Below are 26,378 nucleotides of genomic sequence, written 5' to 3'. Positions count from 1 at the left end.
AATACATTATGATTGTTTAAACATATTTAAACAATGTTTCGCCGCGCCATATCCCGTGGAACGCCTGTTCTAGCGGTAAGCGCCACTGGCGGCAACTCATGTCGGGCGAAGATATTTTACTTTCTGGTTCGAAAAAAACGTCGACGATTCAAACTTGACAGGGTGGCTTCTCAAGATAAAAGTCTGCTCTTTCGCGTGGTGTAGTTCGATTTTCCGCTGGACCTTTATTTTTTGAGATAAATTGAAAAATATCCTCAAAAATTGGTGCAAAAGTGGTGTCTCTCCGTCTTTATAATCATTGTTTAAACATGTTTAAACATATTGGATATCACTGTATTCAGGAAAGTCTACAGAATCTTTTGCTGCAAAGAACAACTGAATATCTTTTATAATAACATCACAATATTTGTTTAAAGTTGGAAAATATGTTTTTTTATCAAAGCCATGTTCCTCAAAAACTGTGCGTATAGGAAAAAAATCAAAAACAGATTCGGAATCAGCGCAAAAAACTCTATGAGAAGGACCGAACAGTAATTAGGGAACGTAATAAACATTTAAATTTGTTGGACAGTGTTATTAGGTTATTCCATAAGTTCGTGCCGTTTTTCGAGCACGGTTAAATATATTAATTTTGTAAACATACCTTTAATAGAAATTAGTTTATGTTATCAGGTTCGATCCAAAATCAAGACAAAGCAATTTTGCAATTTAAAAGATTTTTCTCAACGTTTCGATACAAATATGGATCATCTTAAAGAGAATTTTGCGTTCGCTATGTGTAAATTGTTTATAAGTGTATAAATTTGCAACTGAATTCCACGCTGGCACGAACTAAACTTTAAGTTTGTTTCAGGTATTTTCAGAACAGCCGACATCTCCTCAACTGATAAACTTCGTGAATTCTGTACAAGGTCTTGAATTTTATCTTCGTCTATCTGAGGAAGACGCCCGGAACGTTCCTCGTCTTCTAAAGAAAAATTCCCACCTTTAAGACGTTGAAACCACTTCCTACAGGTACGAGATGAAAGCGCACTTTCTCCGTAAACAGCACATATGTTGTTCGTGGCGATTGTTACGAAATTTCCTTTCCGAAATTCATAAAATATGAGATGTCGGAAATGAATACGCATTTCGCTCATGATTTTTCACTGCTAGGAGTCACTGTGTTCACTATTTCACGATGTTATACCCACTAAAACCTTCTCTCGACTATTCCCGAACAGCTACGCTTAAGTGCATTGGTCCCTTATCGCCGTATGTTTATAAAGCGACGCGTGAAATGTATACACAAAAGTCGGCACGAACTTACGGGATGACCTAATATTTACATGAAATTTTATTGGTCCACGAAGAAATTTCTCTTATTTTATTCGTTCTTTTTACCACGCTTATATTAGCTTGCCGAGTTGTCCTTGTTGTTGTTGTTATATGCGTAAAATCTTGTAATCGAATTTTAAACCACTTCCCGATGAGCTAGAGACTTGAAACTTTAAACATAGCTCAGAACTGGATGACAATGCAATATTAAAAAAACAAATTTAAAAAAAAACTGCGTGCAGGAGAAAAAAAATTTTAATATTAACCGTCACACCTCGTCGTGCAACACTCGGTAGTACATCATCCCCACTCCGCGAGCCAGCGCTCCCTACTACGCGTATCCACTCCGACTCATTCCCACTCCACTGACTCATTTCGCACCGAAAGAGCTCAGTCAATGTGGTGTTCCGTTCATTCAGTTCCATTCCGGACAATTTCGGAGACTCCATCGAGAGACGTCGTACTTCCACATATCTTACTATTTCATACCAAGATCTTGCGTTCCATATAAAAAAGACTAAAAAGTAGAAAATAAAAAAATATATAAAGAAACTTTTTAAAAACCACGCTTATATTAAAATGCACTAACAAGGAGAAAATAATGTTTCTAGACATTAGTGACTATAAATAAAAGCGTGGAGCGCCCACGAAGATTACGTCAATATAATTTAACGCTCCTCGCTTTTATTTATAGTCACTAATGCCTAAAAAAATTATTTTCTCCTTGTTAGTGCATTTTAATATAAGCGTGGTTTTTAAAAAGTTTTTTTATATATTTTTTTTATTTTTCATATTGTTGACATTCTTCTTAGTTTTAAAGCAGAAGATCGTTAAATAAAATCAAAATAGTACGTTTGGAGACAAATCCAGTATATAAAATGTACATGCATACTTTAAAATGATGGTTTATTGTTCTCTCTTGCGATTTGATTTCGAAAAGAAGCTTACCATCGCTAAAATACCTTTAACACTTTAATCTGTGTACAATTCAGGTACAGTGATTAATATTCGGACATTGTTAAAAAGATGATAACTTTTTTAATACTGGGCTATACGGTTTGAACTTTTTTCAGAAGTAAGAAACGTTGGTTTGCTACACAACGTGAAAAAATTTTGGGAAAGAAATTGCAAGCTGTCGGAATAGCAGAGGAAATTCTAAAAGTTGTATTTTGCAACTTTTCTATGTGGGCTTGTATAAAAAATTTAGAAAATACGTTTCGTAGATCTGCATCAATTAAACATGTTGTGAAAATTTCGTCAAAATCAAAATGGTAAAAGTTTCAGATTTTCGGCCTCAGGTTAATAATCGAAAAAGAGTTACGAGTGGCAGTCTCCACATTGCCCCCAAGATTTGATAAACTTTGTGCCAATAAATAACAACACTCGCATTAAATTTGGATGCATTAGATGTAGTTTAATTAGTAATTTAATATAAAAATAAATATACATGTTATATTGTTTTAGCAAAACCTTGTTATTATTCTGTTAATTGTAGTTTTCAGTATTTTAAAACGTGTCTGTCTTATTATATCGATAAGAAGATAGGGAGGCGCGGAAAAAATTTTTTTTTAGGGAGGCATAGTAGCATAAAGGTTGGAAACCGCTGGCATAAATAGAATTATCAGTGAAAAACGTACAGAAACTTCTGAAGACATGAGGAAACTTATTGTTAAATTAAGAAACGAAGGAAACTCATTTCGAGAAATAGGGCAAATAGTAAATTGTTGTCATGGAACTGTAAAAAAAATCATAGACAAGTATAACGATACAAAAAGTGTAAAAAACTTTCGTTGTTTCGGTCGTCCGAGAAAGTTAAATGAAGTAGAAATCCGATTAATTACACGAACTACGTTTGCACCACTACGAGTGCAGCTTTATTAGCTCAAGAAATATTTGAAATACAACAAAAACCTATAAGTGCGAGTACAGTTCGTAGATCATTAAATTCTCAAGGTATGCATGGCCGTGTACCACGTAAGAAACCAGCGATTAGTGCAAAGAATCGCGTTTTGCGATTGCAATTCGCAGAAAAATTCATAAACAAACCACTCGAATTTTGGAACACCGTATTATTCACTGGTGAAAGTAAATTCGAAATTTTTGGAAGAAAAAGGCAACCGAAAAGGAGGAAAAAATACGGAATTAGAACCAAAAAATCTTGTTAGTACCGTCAAGCACGGCGGGTGGTAATATTATGGTTTGGAGTAGCATGGCAGCCTCTGGAGTCGGGGAATTAACTTTTATTAACAATACGATAGATTTCAATATCTAAATATTTTAAGAACAAATTTAGCTGCGAGTGTTAGAAGAGTTTAGTTGCCAGATTCGTGGATTTTTCAGCAAAATCGAGATCCTAAACATACAACAAAGATTGTTAAGGATTGGTTGCAACGAAATGCTCGAAATCAACTGAATTCTCCACCGCAATCCCCACATCTTTATGTAATAGAGAATCTGTGAGAAATATTAGATTTCAACCTACGCAAAATAAAAATTACGAACAAGGAAAACCTTAAAGTCAAACTACTAAAAGCATGGAATGATATTTCTGTTTCAACAACACGTAAGTTGGTTGAATCCATGCCAAGACGATTAGCTGCCATAATTAAAGCTGAAGGTGGATCAACAAAGTATTAAATGTACGTAATTTTATTAATAAATGAAGATAAGTCATTCTTAATTAGTTGTGTATACTTACTTCTGATTCATATTTTTACAGATTCTCAACTATTTTATGTTGTATCTGAAATATTATTTATTAGATTGAATTACGTTTTCTACAGTTAATTACCATCAATCTACACTTTATGTTTTTCAAATAACTTTTTCATTAATGTAACGTATTAATAATTGTTAAATAAATGCCGTGTTCTCGAGGTGTATATATGTATATATAATAAAAAAAATACGGTTGCTGGAATAAAACAAAATATTTATTCCTCAGCTACATTATATGAAACAAGTTCAAGTTTATAAATCTTCAACAAAATGATTATCATATCTCAGTGCAAAGGGTTAAAAAGGTTATCGTTTTTTATAGAGTGTCCGAATATTAATGCGCGTCACTATACAATATTCTAGCGTGGACCTTTCAAAATATCGACATTTCTGGCATTTTCTAAAGAAAAAGTATAGTTTTGAAACTACAAGGTGGATCAATAACTATGAGCACCTTAAATATTTCTGTTATTCGTAATAATATGAGAAAATAATATAAATAAAACTGGCACGGTATACATAAATGGGGAAATATTGTAATGCAAAAATTTTTTATATGAGTGAAGGCATTTCGGAGAATTCAAAGTTACCTTCATTTCTCTAAATAGAATGACCTACCTTTTGTATCATGAATCGATAGAGTATCAATAGTTAAGGAGATATTATCGAAATAATTTTCAATACGTCCCATAGTGGTCTAGAAGTCAGTTCTAGTGCGAATTAATTATTGTACGAGGAAAAAATTGACATTTTGTGTAAAAATTACTTTTACATATTTGAGTAAAGTAAATAAAACATAATTTACAATACTGACTACTTGTTTATTAATATAATAATTAAGTGTTACAAATATAATATAAAAAATTATTATATTCACTGTCGGAGTTTGTATTTTATCGAATTTTTGGTGCTTTTAGCATTTGTAAAGCTTCGCGATCGAGACGTAACTTTTTACTACACTTTTCATGCAGAAAAGATACGTAGATATATTTACTAAAATATTAAAATAATATGATAATGGGATTGCGGAGATGATGTAAGCTTTCGAATTGAATACTTCGCAACGCGTGCAAATTTTGTAAAACTTACATTCTAATAATTTTTCTTAAAAAGTATCAGTTCATAAAATATATGATAAAGTGTGTGAAGGAAACGTAAACCTACCATTTCCAGTTACAGCCATACTAATAATATCATATATAACAAGATACTATCACAATTTATTCACACTTCAAGAAAGAACTCGATATTTTGAGCTTATAATTTGTAGCAATTGACTAACGCAGAAAAACAAAATGTGGTTACTGGAATGTTGACAGTCTTGCCAACAATAATACAGTAGTATACATGTCAAACTATCATACAAGTATAAATTTTAACAGATTTACGTTAGTTGGTATTTTTAATTTATTCGCGCTAGAAATGACTTTTAGACCACACTGCGTCCCTACTATACAGGGTTTCCCAAAAATGTTGTGTTCCTTTGAAAGCGTTGATCCCTTAGAAGTAGTTCTTTCCTGTGTGAAAATATTATCCGTGGCTTTAGTTATTAACGAAAAACGCGAGAGTCTGCTGTAGTCTCGCTCTAATTGGTCCGTGTTTTCCGTTGATAACTCCTTAACCCGGCTTCGCTTAGAAAAAAGGCACTTAATAAGTTGTTTTGGGTCCATTTGGACCCATATCAATTTATTTAATATTCAGCTATAAAATGTTCTTAAATTTTTTATTTTTCTGTTGTTATTAACCTAAATTACATACGAATTAAAAATTACATTCGAAAACGTAAAGTAATTAAATTAACCTGTTCGGAGAATCTTGCACAATCAATACAAAGGGAGGCTCTTTGGTCTTTACAAATGAATTTTGAGCAGTTGGTAGAAGATACATCATATTTCAAATTTCGGGAACCCGCACACTCCTACATATTTGTGATCTTTTTTATCGGTGTCAGTGCAAAAAGTACACCGTTCTCTGAACCTTTTTGATGGTTGTGCAATAAAACAAATTTTTTAAAATTTTGAACGGAAATTTTCGGAAAAAATTGTTAGGGGTCTCCATTTGGACCATAAATGCCTTACGTGTGCCAATTTCTATTACAACTATTTCAAAAAGGATTTTCAATATTTTTTTAAGTGGAAGAAGGATTTTAATTAATTATTCTCCGCCAAGAAATTTCAGACTGGCCGGCCTTTCCGTTTGGAAGTTAAAGCAAAGCCATGGAGAACATTTTCACATAGGAAAAACTTATTGAAAATGACTTTAAAAATCACCCCTTCCAAGGAAATACAACGTTCTTGGGACACACTGTATACATGGAAGCTAGTAGGTGTTCGAACTGGATGGAAATTATGGTAAACCTTACGTTTAGGGGAGGCAGCTCCGATGACCTTGACCTTGACATATGTTATCGAGGACAACATTCTGAACAACTTTTGTCATTACAATTACCCGGCGCTCGCTCTTAGTTTTCGAGATATTTGCGAAAAACTATTGCAAATACTGTATTGAATTTTACGTATTCTTGCATGCTCCGTGGCAACGTAAGCCTGTTCCGGGGCGGCATCTGTTTATTTTCTGTTTATAAACACATTGTGGGGATCAGAACAGAGTGTCACTCTATATACGGTGAGCTTTCAATTTTGAAAGACTACTTCTGGATTTTCGCATGCGTGGTCGCCCCCCACCACCTAACCCTAACTAATTCTGATCGCATAATTTTTGCATTCTATATAGCCTTCATACAGAATTTGAAGCAGTAATGGAAAAATCATGCAATCAGAATTAGTTAGGGTTAGGTGGCGGGGCGGAGAGGGCCGGCCGGCCCTACCACGCATACGAAATTGTGAATATTTCGAAAACTATCTATCTCAAAATGTGTGTGTGTGTGTGTGAGAATTTTATTCAGCATTTAAATGAGCAGCATTAAATGTATATCAAATTTATAAATTTTCATGGAGATGCATATTGAAATAATTCAAAAACTCGCAAGACATACAACTACCGTACCGATGTATACACTGATCGCTACTGGTTCGCACTGGTTCGCACATGGGTCACATTCGTATATGTATATGGGTTCTTCTATATTTATTTATCTAAGGTGTAGCTCATTCGAAACTATGGCAGCCTTATGTTGTCACGGAACGTGGCAGAATACGTAAAATTCAATACAGTATTAGCAATAGTTTTTCGCAAATATCTCGAAAACTAAGAGCGAGAGCCGGGTAGTTGTAATGACAAAAGTTGGTCAGAATCTTGTCCTCGACAACATATGTCAAGGTCAAGGTCATCGGAACTGCCTCCCCTAAACGTAAGTTTTACCGAAATTATTTCGATGATATCTCGTTAACTATATTAGCTTCAGGACATATTAAGATCAATACATTTTTTATGCGGAGTTTAACACTATCGATTCATGATACAAATTAGTCTCTCTATTTAAAGGGTTTCCAATAAGAGCGCCGGATTTAAATTTCGCGCCAATTTTTTTTATATAAAGTTGGCAGCTCTACAAATGTCATGTGTTTCATTTGTCATCCTCGCGATTAGTAAATATGGAATGCTACATAAAAGAACAACGCGTTATTATTAATTAATTATTTATTTATTTATTGATGCCATAAACCTAGTTTGGTTTATATAGCATACATTACTATAACACTACAAAACAATAGAGAAGTATATAACGTAATATGTATAAAATGGAATTATGTAGTATAAACGGTAGGCGCTAAATCCTAATCTCACATCTTTTGAGAAAGTTAAAAATAAACATTGGCGCTGAAATGTCTGGTACGTTTAGAAAAAAATTAATAGTGTAGGGAGGATAGTGTTTACGATTGAGGAGCAGTTCAAACAGGTGTTCTCGAACGCGTTATTATTGTTCAAACTCATTACAAAAGAGCAAGTGTTCGCAATGAGTGCCGTGGTGCGCATTTGTCTGACAATTTATTCTATACGTAATCGGAACAGCTGTACTTTGTAATGAATTAAAAATATAATCACTTTTCAAATAAATAATGTGTTTAATTCAAAAACTAAATCCGGCGCTCTTATTGGGACACCCTTTAAAAGAAAAACAATTAAATTAAAAAAAAACATTTTTAAAATTCATTTGTTTTTACTGCTGTCACATGTGTGTGTGAGTAGCTCCTCTAAATACTTTTTTGCCATTATTTCGTTCATTTAAAGCAAATTAATGCAAAGAATAGATTTATAAGTAGTAAATAAATAAATACTATTTTGCATATTGCATATGTTTTGTACCATGTGCATTATATGATCATATACATATATTACATATTTCTTTTATATAATTTCCCTACAATTTGCTGTGATTTGTTCGTTTTAAATGTTTTATGCCAAAAATCTTGATAAAATTAAAGAGGTTCGACTATTCTTTTTTCTTAACATTCGAAAACAGGAAAATCATTAATTAACAATATTTATTTTGTATCTGTAAATAGGTAGTTGAAGATTTTGATTAAGATGATATACGTAGTTGCAATTGCATTAGCTCAGAATGTGTTGCAACACACACACGTTGCACAAAATTTGACGTTTATAAAAGAACATTTACAAACTCTTCCAGCCACAATAAAGAGACCGGAAACTGTCGGTTTACCCTTAACAAATTCAATGAAAATATTGATGGACTGTATTGAACATTTAAGAACTGTTCCTGGTAAATGTGGTGATCAAATTCGTGTTGAAGTTAAAACAGATGCAGTGGTAAGAAAGAATCCTGGTTTATGCGGAATACCTAAACTCGTGAGGATATTAACCCATGAAAATGTGTCAATTAATGTACCACAACCCTATTGGAGCAAATATAAATATGCACGTTCACATTTGAACGTATTTTTTCAGCATACAAGTCAATATTAACTGACAAACAGCAACAACTAATTGTAAGTGTTACAAACATGGAAAAAATTACTATTAAACTTATTGTAACGCAAATTATGGTGTTTCCGTGTAAATAAATTGTTGATTAAAATAAATATCTCTTTGTATTAGTTCTGATCATATTTTTCGCGCATATTTGCATACTTTTTTGTGCATATTCGTATATTTTAGGTGCATGAACATCCGCAGTCTATTTATAAGACATTAACCTTGTTCGGAATACAAGTATGTCCGGGAATCCCGAAAATTTTCGGGAATTCCGTGAATGTGTTCGGGATCTCTGACAATATTATAAAATGGTGGAAGGAAAATTCAGAAAGATATCCTATATTATCAGTTGTTGCAAAACATTACATCGCTATACCAAGTACACAAACAACTAGCGAAAGGCTGTTTTCAAGAACTGGAAATATTGTTACCATCAAAAGAACCAAGCTGTTGGCAACAAATGTAGAGAAATTAATTTTTTTAAACGAGAATTTAAAATAAAACTATGTATATACTATATCTTAGTTTTTAATTATACAATGTATACTGTATTTTCATTTATTGTTTGCTGTAATTTGCATTCCAATATGTAACTATAATTTTTTCCATATTGTCAACGGTACGTTGATGTCTTTTCTCGCTGAAGATTAATTTGTACACTGGAATTGTCCTCTCAAGATCACAGGACGTAATTGGTGTATATGTGTATTTTTTCCAATATCTTGCATTAATTTCGTTTGGTCCTTCAGTAGTGGGTGCATATAGTGTTTGGTTAAGTTTTAACAACGTATCCAAGTCCCATAACTTTACTTACTTTCTATAAAAATTAGCATTTGCATAAACATCCGCTGTCTAGTTATAAATTGTCAAGTAAAATGAAACTTTTTGTTTTATTTAGATAAATCAAAGACTATGGTCATATTCAAGGAAACAAGACACGGTTACGAATCTCAGCATTTTAAGAGATACCGAACACATCCACGGGATTCTCGAAAATGTTCGGGAATCCCAAATATATTCGGGATTCCTGAATATTTTCGGGAATACCCGAACACATTTTCGGGATTCCCGGGCATTTTCGGGAATTCCCGTACCGTCTCGCACAGCTCTAATAATTTTGAATGATTTCTAAAAATAATCTTAGATGTCCCCTATATTTGAAGAACTTCCTCTACATTCAATCCTTTTTACTCCATAGAAGCGGGAAATAGTGTCTCATGAAATCGAATGGCGCGTCACGTGGTGAAAATAAGAAATATCATTGGTTGAACGCGGATGATGCGTCTGGAATCTCTGTCCGACTGGCGACGTTGTAAATTTTTATTGATGCGACAGTAATAACACTTGAAATGCGATTCAGAGTCGACGAATGAAATTTGAAGGCGATGCCCGGTGTAGATGGTCCGGGAATGCAGAAGAGGAATTCGAGGTCGGACAGATTGATCTGTAGACTGTTGTTTCGGAGTCGACAAACTCGATGATACTTCGTCCCGCTGCTTCGATTTGAATGTTCGATAAGATACTTATGCGCCACCCCTGGACGAAAGCATTCAATCAGGCGATCAAACCCAACCACGACGGATTTTGTTTTAACCTTCAGGCTAGCCCGCATCACTTTTTACTGTAGGCATCGCCACAGCCTACTATAGTACTAGCCGTGCTGAACGACGAGGCGAGGAAAACGAAGTGCTGAATAACAATAAATTGCCTGCCTGGTTGCCTGTTGAAAAAGTTGTGAACGAACACGTAATATTTTTATATGAAGGAACACATTTCCCTGGAAAAATTCTTCGTGTAACTAAAACTAAAGCGACCATTTCATCCATGGAAATGTATGGGCGATTATGGAAGTGGCCAGAGAAGCCTGATGTGCTGGACTACAAGTGGAAGGCTGTACTTTCTCATATCAATGAGTCCACGAAATAGAGCAGAACTCGCAACGTCTACTCTGTTCCTGAATTGAACTTTTTATGGAATTGATTTGTTTTATTTCTTATTTTATTCTTTAATTGTAATTTGTGCTGGTAATTGTTGAAACTAAATTATAGTAAAATGATTCCCAACATTATAGCTTTAACCCTCTTTCTAGTATAAGTGGTCAACTACTAACGAACAGAAGGTCAATTACTAGATTTTTCATTTTAAAGAGTGGTCAACTTCTGAAGCAATTACTGAATTTTTAAATATGTTTCTCAAATTTGTATAAGTAAACTTTGTTTAAAAAGTGGCCTTGGTACATAATCTAGAAGACTTAACACTTTGATCGCCCAGCGTAATTCGGCTAATTGTAAGTTTCCCGCGGGGCCCAAATCCGACCGTCGGTACACAGAACGTAAACATAACGAAAAGCGAGAATTCATGTTCTATATCCTATATATAAAATCCTATTTTTAATTAACTCGAACAAGAAGAGCGTCACCCATATTTGGGTGACGGGGCCCCCACGGAAGCATACCCGTCACCCACATATGTTCTATTTAATATTTTAGATTTTATTTTGCTTAAAGAAAACAGTATTTTAAATAAGATATACAATTTCGAAAACACCATATTTCTATTTTAACCATCTGAACCTTAAAATAAAATATTTCTATTTCAACAATTTGATCCACAAAATAAAATATTTCTATTTTAACAGTCTGAAACACGAAATAAAATATTTTACTTTTTGCATTGTTATAATACTCTGAAAAACAAACAGGTAATTATACAGAAAAGGTCTGCCTACTCCGATTTTGATAAAATTTAAATATGTTATAGATATTGACATTTTGAACAACTTTTTCTTTTCCCAATACAGGGGGTCGCTTTTAGTTTTCGAGATATTTGCAAAAAATTGTCGCTAATACTGTATTGAATTTTTCGTATTCTTGCACGCTGTGCGCTAACGTAAGCCTGTCCCGGCGCACAGTGGTGCGAAATGGCCAAAAAGCGGTCAAAAATCCGTAAAACTGAAACTATCCAACGAATTTGTTTAAAATTTTGTGGACAGGTTGCCACAGGTACAACGCTTAAATGGCAAAAAAATTTTCAAAAAATTATTAAACATTAAGTAATATGGGCTAATTGGAAATCTCTGTTTTCGGCTCATTTTTTATTAATGGAAGCAAATCTTAAAAGTGTTAAGCAACTTCGGTCTGGCACTAATCGTTTTGGCAAGGTATAATATTGAACTAACTTTGTGTAAAAAATCTCGGCCATCTTCGAACAACCTTGGCCGCAATTTAAGTTTAAATATCAACTTTTAGAATTTCCAAGATTGAATCGCGCGGAAATTACGATTATGTGGGGTTTAGGGTAAAAATGTTTAAGGATATATTAGTTAGTACAGTTAGTTAAAATGAATTGTGTAAATTAATTATTTTTAATAAATTGGTTAAATAAAAAAAGTTAATAATAATTTTTTATGCTAAATAAACAAAGTTTTCGTTTAATTTGCGACCACTGTCACAAAAAATTCAATAGGCATTTTCCTGACAATATATAGTGACCTCTATTAAAATAATTTATATAATATAAAAAAATTGTTATTAACATTTTTTATACAAAAAGGATTAATAAATCATATACATTTCACATTTTTCTTTATTATTTAAAAATATTCCTTAAAAATTTTCACATTAAACCTCAAATAATCGTAAGTTCCGCCCGATTCATTCTTGGAAATTCTAAAAGTTAATATTTAAACTTAAATTACGGCCAAGGTTGGCCGAAGTTGGCCGAGATTTTTTACACAAAGTTACTTCAATATAACACCTTACTAATACAAGTAGTGCCATACCGAAGCTCCTTAACACTTTTAAGATTTGCTTCCATAAAGAAACAATGAGCGTAACGCAAAGATGCTTCCGATTAATCCATATTAGTTAATATTAGACAACTTTATTGAAAAATTATTTGTGGCAGTTAATAGTTTAAAGCATGCATAATAAACCCTATAAATTGCAGAGCTGTAAGTATTCAATTATAGACGCAATAATTAAATAACTATGGCGCTGAAAACTGATGATTTCCCAAGAGAGAAAAATAGGTTACTTGCCATGCCTATATCTCCGTAAAAATTTTTTTTTTTTTAAATCGGACTCTGGCACATTATACATTCACTATTTGGTAATACAAAAATAATATTTTTTTTTTTAAATCGAAAATTTATAAAATCATTTTTGTCCGCCTCGGTACCACTGTGCGGCGCGGCGTTTGTTTACATATGTGTATTGCTTGTAAACAGGCTGCGGAGATGAGAGAAAAAACAGGGTCTCACTCTGACCATACATACATATATGTATAGGGTGAGCTTTCAGTTTTGAAAGACTAGTCCTACATTTTCGTATGCGTGGTCGCCCCCCACTACCTAACCCTAACTAATTCTGATCGCATAATCTTTTCATTCTATGTATATAGCCGTCATACAGAACTTGAACCAGTAATGGAAAAATCATGAGATCAGAATTAGTTAGGGTTAGCTGGAGGGGGCGGAGAGGGCCGTCCCGACCACGCATACGGAAATCCAAAAGTATTCTTTCAAAATTGAAAGCTCACCCAATATACAGGGTGAATTCGATAAAGCAGGACACCTAAATATCTCCGTTACTTTTCGTTGTACAAAAAAACTTTGTAGGACAAAGTTACACTGTTTGAAGGGCCACATATAACGGTGTAAGGGAAAAAAAATTTCAAGGTCATTTTTAAGAGATTTCAAGGTTATCGATGTTTTTTTAAATGGAACGATATATTTTCGTTAACGTAATGTTGTAGCTGACAAAATAACGAACTCATGCATGTAACACAATATGACCTTCAAATGACCTTCAACCCAGAAGAATGGTATAAATAAAATTCAACGTGTGTAAGATTCATTTGATGTATTTCTGTTACGCCAAATGTTCAAAAATATTCCCTTGAGCTGCTATACATTCAAATGTATCGCAATACACAACATAATAACAGATTCGGTGTTGACAGGAGGACAATTATGATATACCTTCACCTATACGTTCGTACAGAATCGTGTTTATCCACTACTAATTACTCAGAAGATCTTCTTGCTATCAGATTTCCACAGTTTCTAAGATTTCTCGATCAGTTTATCGATGAACGTTTCACAATGCAAGAAATCTTAGAAATTGTGGAAATCTGATAGCAAGAAGGTCTTCTGAGTAATTAGTAGTGGATAAACACGATTCTGTACGAACGTATAGGTGAAGGTATATCATAATTGTCCTCCTGTCAACACCGAATCTGTTATTATGTTGTGTATTGCGATACATTTGAATGTATAGCAGCTCAAGGGAATATTTTTGAACATTTGGCGTAACAGAAATACATCAAATGAATCTTACACACGTTGAATTTTATTTATACCATTCTTCTGGGTTGAAGGTCATTTGAAGGTCATATTATGTTACATGCATGAATTCGTTATTTTGTCAGCTACAACATTACGTTAACGAAAATATATCGTTCCATTTAAAAAAACATCGATAACCTTGAAATCTCATAAAAATGACCTTGAAATTTTTTTTCCCTTACACCGTTATATGTGGCCCTTCAAACAGTGTAACTTTGTCCTACAAAGTTTTTTTGTACAACGAAAAATAACGGAGATATTTAGGTGTCCTGCTTTATCGAATTCACCCTGTGAGTATGACCAGAGTGAGACCCTGTTTTCTCTCTCACCTCCACAGTGTCAAAATGTAAACAAACGCCGCACCGGGACAGGCTTACGTTGCCACGGAGCGTGCAAGAATACGAAAAATTCAATACAGTATTAGCGACAGTTTTTTGCAAATATCTCGAAAACTAAAAGCGACCCCCCTATATTGGAAAAGGAAAAAGTTGTTCAAAATGTGTTGCTGTATAACATATTTAAATTTCATCGAAATCGGTGTAGGCGGATCTTTTCTGTATAATTACCCAAACATACGGTGTATCTTATCGTTAAGATACGATTTCAGCAATAATATTTAAAATTGCAATCGAAAATAAAAAAAGACAAAATAGAAATATCTTCAATATTCTTCAAATAAAATTCCATTTTCAAAAAAATTACTGCTTCAAATAAGATATTTTATTTTCAAAGTTGTAAACATACTTCAAAATAAATAGGATTATGTACTATATTTACTATTTAATTGTACCATTTTCCCCAGCTCTGGCTCAGGCTTTATCATTTCATTGGACTCGGTTGACTGATCGGTTGACGTCGATACGAGGGAACATGAATAATGAATACATAAATAGTTTCAAGTACCTCGGATAATCCGCTATGTCACTTCGCAAAAAGATCGGTGCGTAGTCGTTTACATTGTCCATTATCTAGTGCATTTCGCCTTGCGAATGTCGTGTCCATTGATCGATTGACAAATGGCCCACGTCACGGAGAGATAGTCACAACTGTTATACTTTCGCGTTGTCAAAACGGCTGGCTCGAGCGTCCCTCTGCTTCGAACTGGATCTTTCTACCGTTTCGACGCGATTACCTTTTTTCCGATATCACTGCGGTTGCAGCGGTAAAAACGCCGGCCGTTGTGACAATTTCGAAAAACTGTGGGCTACGGTTCAACGTGTCGGTTAGTTGCTTTTACCAGTAACGACATCGGCGGCAAGTCCATCGCGACTAACTACCTTGGAAAAAGCGTGCTTGACTGCACAAAAAGATTCGGAAAAAAAACAGAAAAAGTGACGGATATAGTGCGGGATGACCCACACAAAATTGTGAGCTGAAATTTTAAGCAGTGGGAAGGGGGGGGGAGATAATCCTGAATATATAAAATTTCAGTGGCGGGTCTTGATTAGTTTCTGACGTATTACATAATGAAAAACAATCTATACGATACGATCTGGTGTACTGGCCCTGAAGCGAGCGAATTATCGAGTTGGAGAATCGTCAGAGTTAATAATTATATATTGTAAGGAAAAGCCGTGTGTGTTAAGGAAAAACGGATTTATTAACAAAATTGGGCACACGGATAACCAGGAGTTAACGACCGACGTGCTTGTCGCGGGAGCTTGTTTCAATCTGTCTTCCCTTTTGCAGTCTGTTGGCGATCGTAATTTAACAATTCTTCTGTTATTTCTGATTTTCCTATTTTTATAAATTTAGCTTTACATACAGGGTGGACGATTTATCTGAACACATTGAAATATCTCGAGAACTATGCATCGGATCAAAACAAGTGGGTAATGGAAGTTGTTCGTCACGAAGGCGAACGTTTATATCCAATGATACCTAACCCCCCACCGCCACCCCCTGGGGGTAGTGGTGGGGGAAAATAAAAAACTTAAATGGGAACCCCCATTTTTCCTTGCAGATTTGGATTCTCCAGAAAAAATACACAAATTTGACCTAGGAGTTTTTGCATTTTGGTTCACAGATGGCGCTGTAATGGACAAAAATCAAAATAGGTAAAAAATCCTTGAAAATTGGGGATATCTCGAGAAATACAAATCAGATCAGAAAAATAAAACTAGACGTATTTGATATTTTTAAAAATGCTATTCAATAACACCATCATTAACCCCCCATCCCCACCTCCTGAGGGTGTGGGGGAGAGGGAATTATTTCAAAATCTTCAATGGGAAACCCTTTTGTTAGTTCACGATGAAAACCGCTGTTGCTATTGAAGGTTCCATTAAAAAGTGTTTAGCCATGTACCATAGATATCTCAAAATTATGCAATAATCACCGGTCGGTAATGTGTTCATTGAATGAAGCGACTGAATTTCGAATTACGAAATAATTGAATCACTTTGTAATTATAATTCGCGAAGTAATTCAATCGTAATTCAACACAACTCTGCGTTTAGGATTGTTACTGACGTGACCGTTCTACCAAAGTTTTCCGTCAAAAATATCTTGTATTATCCTCGTTTTAAATGACATTCGCCACGATTTTTGCCACCATTTCATATCCTCTCGACGTTGGATTCGTAAAATCCTGATCACGACTCGATCGACAAAATCGGCAGCGGTAAACGTGAATACGAGAACAAAAGCGGAGGAGTAGTGAGAACAGGGAACACAGTAGACGCACGGTAAATTATCGCGTTCAGGCTAAATAGTAACGAGAGATCCGGCGCCCGCGATTCTTTCATGTGCGTGCAAGGAGACCTTTGTTTCACGCGGACAAAGGTGGCCGCGTTCACGTGCAAGCGATGCATCGCGCCGAGCCTGCGCGGCTCTCGGTGTGATCGCCTGCGGCCCTTCGCCTTGACGAGCAGTCATTGAAACCGTGCAAAATGATCCGGACGCTGTTGGAGAAGATAATGCCCGTGAAAAAAAAGAAAGAAGAAAAAACCAGAGAGAACGCGCCGCGAAAACAGTTCCGTCTGCTCGAGAGAACTTTTTAATTTGATTGTATGTTATCTGACGCATGCTGTAATGAGACTTTGATATCATTCTCATTTCGTTTCCAACGTCTTGGTCCTCATACTTTCTACATTACAGTGAGCCACGAAAGTATTTGAACGCACTTTAAAGCAGTATAACTTTCTCATTATTGTACCAAACGACCTGATGTTTTGTAAGCAAGTAGAAGCATTGGTTCACTAAATTCAACATTTACGATCGATAATTAGGGATTATTTTATATTGGTTCACTAAATGATCTGCAAAAAAGATTTTCCAAAAATTACAATTTACAAGGTTGCATGCAAAAATAAGAAAAGCATTTTTCAAAACTTTTTTATTTGGGCCCTTAATGAAAATTTAAAATATAAGTTTTGTTGATCTATGTTAGTTAAATACAGGCTGAAAATTTCATCAAAATCGATTAATATACCCAAGAGTTACAAACGGTTAAATGTGGTGAAAATTATAATTTTTCGCGACTTTTGGTCAGTTTCTCCTTAAAATCCACAGATTCTTACATCTTTCGATGCGTGTCGTTTTTTTTCTGCGCCAAACAAATTTTCAGCATGTGTATAACTAACATACATCTACAAAATGCATATTTTTAATTTTCATTACGAGCTCTAATAAAAAAGTGATAAATCGTGCCTCTTTTACTTTCTCATGTAATACTTAGTAATTGCAATTTTTTCAAAATCTTTCTTGCATGCCGTTTGGTAAATCAATTCTTCTAAGTGTTCAAAAAAAGTCACGTCGTTTCATCCGATCATAAAAAAGATATACTGATTTAAAGTGCGTTCGAATGCTTTCGTGGTTCGCTGTAAGTCTTTGTTATGTATTTAGTGAACTAATCATTCCAAGTTCTCGAAGGAAGATCATGTCGTTCTGTCCAATTTGATAAAAGTCTCTTATTTTTGGAGGGTTGTCTCGAGACTTAGATTGTTAGCAGAATTTTTAGAGTAGAATTTGTCACAGATGACCTCCAACGATCCTGACTGACCTTGAATCATTAGATACAGTGGCTCGGATTAATATTCGGGCGCTCTAAAAAAGACGATAACTTTTTTAATACTGTACTATACGACTTGAACTTTTCTGGGAAGCTAGAGCAATTAGTTTACTACAGGATGTGAAAAGAACTTTTTTCAAAAATTCCAATTGAAATGAATTGTAGACAAAATACTAAAAGTTGTATGTTACAACTTTTTTATCTGGGCCTATATTGAAAATTTAAAAGATACATTTTGTAGATCTGTGTCAACTAAACATATTCTGAAAATTACGTCAAAATCGGTCGACGTTGCAATAAGCTACAAACGTTTAAAGATAGTAAAAATTGCAGATTTTTACGATTTTCAGCCTATATCTAAGAATTCTTACATCTTTCAATGCCTATCGTTTTTTCCCGCATCAACCGATTTCGATGAAACTTTCACAATGTATACAATTAAGACAGATCTACAAAATCTATATTTAAAATTTCTAATATAGGCCCACATAAAAAAGTTGAAAAATGCAATTTTTAGTATTTTTTCTACAATTCTGATCAATGGCTATATTTGAGAAAAAAATTGTTTCACATCCTGTAGTAAACTAATTGCTCTAGCTTCCGAAAAGAGTTGAAATCGTATAGTACAATATTAAAATAGTTATCGTCTTCTTTAGAGCGTCCGAATATTAATTAAATTAATTAATTAAATTAATAATTAAAATGAAATTAATTCGAGTAACTGTAAATATTACAGGCATGTCAAACACGCTGCCCGACCAAAAACTTTGAAACTATTGATGACAATTTACAATTGGAATTAATCGAAATGCAGTGTGATTCCGTATTGAAACAAAAATATATCGATGTTATAATTCCACATTGTTACAATTATTTATTTGTCAACCGATTTCCCAATACGTTATGTGCAATTAGGCAATTGTTTTATAAAACAACTTTTATATTTCATATGTATTTTTATTGTTATATGTATTATGTATTTTCATATGTAGTTTTGTACGTATGTTATTTTGTATGTGTGACTGCAATGTTTATAAAAAAAATGTGTTTCTTTTTTATTTCGAGTCTGTTTTTTTATTGCGAATCTCGAATTAATTTATAATACTTAATAAGGCCCTTGGCGGTAAATAAGTTTGACATGCCTGAGATAGTACGTAGAAAAGTATATCATTCTCATTCAAAAAACGGAGTTGACCTTCATATGTCCTCTACGCGTCCACCTACAAAAAAGTTGTCAACATGTAATTATGCCACCCTCGAAACCACGCAACTACATATCGCCTGGCACATGTTTTCTATCACCAACAGCAACCGAGTTATGCAGGTGTTGTGTGACTGTTTTAGTTGCCTCACCCTGTATATTTTATTATGAATATTCATCTAATTAATATTCTTTTTAACCCTCAAATGATCTATTGGGCCGATGCGGCCTCACTCAAATGTTAAGCTACTAATTAATTAATGTTTAACTAGTAATAATTATATAAGAATAAAGGTGTCTCTGAATCTCCGAAATGCCTCCACTTCCGAAAAAAATAGTACCGATGGGCCCCTCGAAGCCATTTAAATTCCATGTTTTATTTTTCTGAATTACTTTTCAATTTTGTTGTCAACAACTCCCTTTAAGTGTTTTATATGAAATTTACTTCAGAGATGAAGTAAATTGACTGCTTTTAGTTATTTTAAACAATTTTGTTTATAACTTAAATTAACGTGTTATAAAATTATATTAATGGTGTTTTAGAGTTATTTAAATCGAAATATCTCGTGAACTACTAACTTTTCGACATACATAGGTTAGTACTTTTTTATAACGAATGTCCAGCTGCATCGATTGATGTATTAAAAAATACCTCATTCGATTAAAAAAATATCGATGACCTTGAAATTTTGTACAAAAATGAACTTGAAAATATTTTCCCTTACACCGTTCCATGTGGCCCTTCAAACAGTGTAACTTTGTCCTAAGAAGTTTTTTTGTACAACGAAACGTAACGGAGATATTTAGGTGTTCCGTTTTTTCGGACTCACCCTGTATATGTATAATATGTATACATAGTTAATGTTAACAAAACTTACTTGTTAAAGTTATCTTTAATTTTTTTCTCGAACCATCGAAGACTGTATTTTCTAGATCTCGCATTCAGTGGTTCGGACAATCAAGATTTGAATAAATAATAATTGACGCTCTACTGTGCGTGGATTCATCGACAATGGGACCTTTCGCTATCGACGCGCGTCGCCGTTATGCACGAGCAATCACGCAATTTAATTGGCGTCTCTCGGTTTCACTGGAAGCGGCGCGAAAGTAATATCATTACCCGGAAACCTTTAAGGCAACCCGAGCGGCGATGAGGAGGGGGCAGAAGAGCGTCGTCGTCGCGCACCAACAATCCCAATAATTACACGTGACAGACGAACGCGTTGCGCGCGAGATAATTAATCGGCCGATTAATTAAGCGGCAAATGCCGGCCCGCCGCGCGCCGACGTTGATGCCGGCGATTCTTTTGACGGGAAGGGACTTACAATTCGCGCATACGTACAGTGAACCACGAAAGTATTTGATCAGGGTCATTTTCCTTTTTCGGAATTATACACGGTCACGTGTTCGACGTGTATTCTATACGTGTAGAACACGTACGAGGTATGCAACAGTTAAAATCCACTGGAATCCTTCAGAATAAAGTCCGTTCTGGCCGGCTCAAGAAATTAACAAAGAAGGAAGAAAATACAATTGTGTGTGAAATAAAAAAAGACCCAACAATTTCTGGTCCAAAACTTGCAACACTAGTCGCCAATAGTTTCAAGTGCACCCTGAACTTCGTCGTAGAATCTTTCGTGAAAATGATTTTCATGGTCGTATTCCTCGAAAGAAGCCGTTTATTAGCAAAGTTAATAAGTAGAGGATACTAAATTTCGGTAAAAAATATGTCAATAAAGATAAAGATTTTTGGAAACGCGTTATATTCTCTGACGAAAGCAAATCTAACATATTTGGACCAGACGGATGCCACAAAATTTAGTGATTAGCAATAGGGAAATGGATCTTAAAAACCTACGTCTAACCGTGAAGCATGAGTGTGGATCGATAATGGTATGGCGGTGTATGGGAGCCAACGGTTTTGGAAACGTCGTTATTATCAAAGGAATATTAGATAAATATAAATATCTGCAAATATTAAGAGATAATTTGGAACGAAGTGCGGAGAAATGAGGGGTAGTAGAGTATTTTCATTTTCAACAGGACAATGATCCGAAACATACTGCACATATTGTTAAATAATGGATCATATACAATGTACCCCACGTTTTAGAAACACCCCTACAAAGTCCGGACATCAACCCCATAGAACACTTATAGGCAGAAATCGGCTTACAACTTAGTAAATATAATACTAATTCCAAAAAAGCATTAAAAACCAGAATTTTTGAAGTTTGGAACTGTCTAAAGAAAGATATTACTGAAAATTTGGTTGACAGCATGCATCGACGCACAGTGGGCTGTATGCCGTATGCCCGATTTCAGCGGCCACAGCTAGTTCAAAATTCGCTCAATATTGAAACTGCTGTAACTTTGCTAAAATTTATCGAAATTTGATGAAAAAACAACTATTTTAGAGCTTGAGATTTCTACTTTTTGTACTGTATACAGTTTTTGCTGAAAAGGATGTTTTGAGTGCAAAATTTGTCCATAAAGAGGAGCCTATTAGATTGTAAAGTTTGTAGCTATCTTTCAATCAAGTACTGCGAGAATTATAATCAATATTTTAACGTTATTCGTCTATTTTATGTACACTATCGAAAAGTACACTATTAGATTTAAAACATATGGAGGTCAATAGATTTTTACTCAGAATTCGATAGTCTATCGATTTATGATACAAAAAGTAGGACTTTCGATTTAAAAAAATCAAGGTGATCTTGAAATCTCCTCTACGCCTCCACCCACGCAGAAAATGTTTATGTCACAACATGTCCCCCTCTATAACATTTTTTCATATTATTACAAATAAAGGCAATATGCAAAGTGGACATAGTTATTGCCCGACCTTGTACATTATTTAAATTTAAACTGTTTTCTTATTTTAGTGTATATTGTGTGTTTATTATTATTATTATTTAGTATTTATTTAAGTTAATACGAAGATATGGCGAATGTGTGCGAACATGCAGGATGTGAGAAACGCTGCGATTTTCGCGCGCGCGCGCGCGATGTCCATTTTTTTGTAGATCAACTGTAAAACACGGAGTAGCGCGTAGTAGCAGCCCTTTTTTCTTGCATCTTAATCAGAAAACTTCAAAGAACACAATGGCACAGAAATGAACACCTGGTCGCACCCGGAGGTATAACAAAGTCATTACCAAAGTCTTAGAATCATAAAGAAAGTGACTGAATCGTTGGTTATCTTTAAATATTAATAACTGAAAAAATCTATATAGTACAAAGCTGAATTTTTCGTAAAAGTATACCTTATACTTAGCTAAAACAACTTCTGTAAAACAAAAATCTGTTAGCGTATGTAAATAAGGTAACAAATACTAATAGGTAAATTCGTTGAAAAATGAAAGCGTGTTAACAGAATTTCGCATTTCCTACAAATTTCAGTACTTTATGGATACATGAATGGAAAAACGAATGATGGGAGATTGTTCCTCAGATATTATAATAGTAAATTGAATTTTGACCGCTGAAATCGGGCATACAGCTCACTGTGCGACGTTAGCAAACCGTAATAAATGCTCACGGTGATCCGACAAAATATTAAAACACTGTAATTTGTTTAAAATGCATAGTGTTATTTAGCCGTTCGAATACTTTCGTGGCATTCACTTAGCCGATGTACACTAAGAAATGTTTTATAAGTATTGTTTATGTTATATCAGAGAGACTTTAAAAACATGTATAATCATGATACTTATACGTTACTATGGAAATAAAACTGTTTCGTAATTCGTAATATGACTCATACAGTGGCCGAAATAATGACAGGTCCACTTCAATTTGTTGACATAATGCTGTGTTTAATGCAGTATTTTTGATTTTACTTATTATTATTTATTCAATCTAATGAAATTAACAAAATACACAGCTCAATTGAATAACACAATGTTAATTAATGTCAATTACAAATTTTCTATTACCACACTTGAATTTTAGTTGCGAAATAAACATTACGTATTTTCATTATGTTTTTCATTTCATTATGTTATTTCATTATGTATTTTCACATCAAAAATTAAAAAAAGGAAAAGATAAAAATAATTCAGTACTTAGTTGAACCACCTTTGTGTTTTATAACTTCAAATATTCTGCGTGGAATTGATTAAATTAATTTTTATAATGTCTCTAATTTAACTTCAGACCACGCCTCTCTAATCCCATTTTTTAATTCTGAAACAGTGCTATACTGTTTTCCATTGTCGTGTACCTTTCGTGATAATATTCCCCAAAGATTTTCAATCGGATTTAAGTCCGGACTCCTTGATGGCCAGGGTAAAACATCGATTTTTACCCTCTCAAAGTAGTTTTTAATTGTTTTTGCACGATGTATTGCTGCATTATCGTGTTAGAATATTAAATTACGTCCACCAATATTGTCACCATATTCATTCAGTACGTATTCCAATAGTTCCCGATATTTTTCTGCATTGGTTTTTGGAGGGAACCACATTATCGGAGTCTTACCGTTTCAGCCGAATGCAGCCCAAACCATTACACATTCTCCTCCATGTACTCTTGTCATTTTTACACTTTTTCATCATGCAGATCGTGCCAGTACTATTAATACCCATCTGGGCCGTCCAAATTAAATCTTTTTCCATCGGAAAAAATCACCGTCTTCCACTTTCCGGTCCATGACATATGATATTCTGCTAACTTTAATTTCTCGACCTTGTGGAATTTAGTCAGCGGAGGTTTTTCGTCTTTTTAGAATATTTAAGTGTCCCACTCGATCTCACAACTTGCTGTACATGTCGAATACCAACTGGCAAATATAATTTCATTTTTATTTTAGAGGCATTAAGCATATTTTACCGTGATTTTTGAAAAATTTTACCTTTGTCCCTGCGTGTTAATTTTTTTGGATGACCAGGTAGATTTTTTACTGCCGTATTTTTCTTTTAATTTCAAAAAATTGTTTACGACATTTAATGAGCTTTTCAATCTTCTTGCATTTTCTGTGTTAAAGAGACTCGCATTGTGGAAAGCAATAATTTGGGCCTTTTCGTTATCATTTAACGATTTCCCCGTGTCATTGTACTCTAATAATATTAAACGAACATAAAATATTTTTTATAATTCTTAAACTTCATAAATCTGTGTACTTACCGCACAAAAACGTTCAAAAAATTGCTCTATCAATATAGTAATTTTTAAATATTTCTCCGTGAACCCCTAAGATTATTTCGTATCTCGTACTCGATAATTTTCATAGAGATTTTTGAAACAGGTACATCTTTACACTAATACTGTTAATAGTCGACCGACTGCTTACACAATGTGTAGAACACATTCTTGCGAAATAAAAAGAAATGCCACAGTGCACTTCCGAAAACGAAAGTAAAAGTAGAAGCAGTAAACCAGCCGATGCGGCTGGTGAACCTATCATTATTTCGGCCACTGTACTTACATTTTATACAGAGGAGATGTTTCGAAAAATATTTATGTCGTTCTATATGTTGATGATCTTGCAATTGCAACAGCTAATAATGAAACCCGGAATAGTTTCACAGAATACTTAATGAACAAATTTTCAATGATAGATTTGAAAGAGATTAGTAGTAACTAATGTTACTGTTTATTATTTCGGCCACTGTATTTTTTAAGCGTGAAACTTTTCATTTCAGAGCGTTCGAACACTTTCGTGACTCACTGTATGTATGTAGCACGTAACGTCCACTTACCCAGGATGATGCCTCCTATAAGTCGCCGGTGTTGTCGCGACGTGTTGGTACCGTTGAGTGGCAGCCTCCCTCAGCTGGTGACGATGATTATTGTGGTAAGCGACCGCCGCGGCGCCGGTGTGTTTTGCGACCGGGGCCACGTTCGATTTTTCTTGTTTCGGTGGATCGGGTCGTTGTTCGTGTACCCGTTGGTCCACGTGACGCCTCGGCTGATCAGTCACCGGCGGCGGCACCGTCGAAACAGGTCTGCCGGTGACCGGGTCCAGGTGCGACAAGCTCCTCGTGCTGCTCTGTTGAAAATCCCGGGATGCATCGCGGTCGTGTCGCGTGCGAGCGAATCTCTCCTGTCGGTACCAAATCGGCCAGAGCAGCCTGTGCCCGTTGGTGTAGCTGTGATGATCACCGGGGAAATACTTGTCAGCCGGCACGATTTCCACGGGCACAAGAACGATCAACGCGACGACGCACGTCAGCCGAATGTTTGGTACCCTAACCATGGTCTGTCGCGGGTCTTTTCTTCTCGCGATCGATTCTCGGAGCGACGTCTGTGCGAAAGAGCCGAGCAGCGCGACGACCCGGTCACATTCTCGTTTCTTTTCGATGGGAACGTGGGAATGTTTGGACGGACGAGTTGCTGCAGCGCTGAATGTGTCGGCGAGGCTCGATGGACATCCGGTGCGAAATCGTTCGAAGGCAACCGAGAGCACTACTGAACGAGACACACGGAGTAGGTCCCACGTGCTTGAACCGCTCGTACCAACCCCACCATGCCTCTTTCTTTCTCTCTTTTTTCCCGTTTTCTCGTTCTTCTCCTCGTCCACCCGACGCGACGCGCGACGTCCTCATCTTGTCCCTCTTGCTCGATCCCCCCGGCAGGAGACCGTCTTTCTCCTTTCGGCTCGTCCACTCTCTTTCTACCTGTCTGCTCTCCTGATACCCCGCCGCCTGCTTGGCTAACCACCTACATATCGTGCACGCGTTCGACAAGAAGGTCTCCGAGCAGAGATAGAGACGGCGCACAGTGGGCTGTATGACCGATTTCAGCGGTCAAAATTCAATTTTTAAAACTTTACATAAATTGTAACATTTTTGTGGCTTGAGTTAGTTGCATATCTCAGGAACATCATATCTCCCATCATTCGTTTTCCCATTCATGTATCCATAATGCACTAGTATAGAAA

General features: G+C 35.2%; 1 protein-coding gene across 1 annotated transcript in view; it reads right to left on the bottom strand.

Moving 5' to 3' along the window:
• Slow (epidermal growth factor-like protein slowdown) overlaps positions 1–25,843 on the bottom strand; it is a 117,634-nt gene extending 91,791 nt beyond the window's left edge. The window contains exon 1 of the mRNA XM_076428732.1: positions 25,198–25,843. Coding sequence (XP_076284847.1) covers positions 25,198–25,694 — 497 coding nt within the window. The 5' untranslated portion in view covers positions 25,695–25,843. The remainder of the gene's footprint in view (positions 1–25,197) is intronic.
• Positions 25,844–26,378: the final 535 nt, after the last annotated feature.

Source organism: Lasioglossum baleicum, chromosome 8, assembly GCF_051020765.1.
Source record: "Lasioglossum baleicum chromosome 8, iyLasBale1, whole genome shotgun sequence".
Lineage (NCBI taxonomy): Eukaryota > Metazoa > Arthropoda > Insecta > Hymenoptera > Halictidae > Lasioglossum > Lasioglossum baleicum.
Note: the sequence above shows the minus strand (reverse complement) of the source record. Positions and strands in the feature narration are given on the sequence as shown.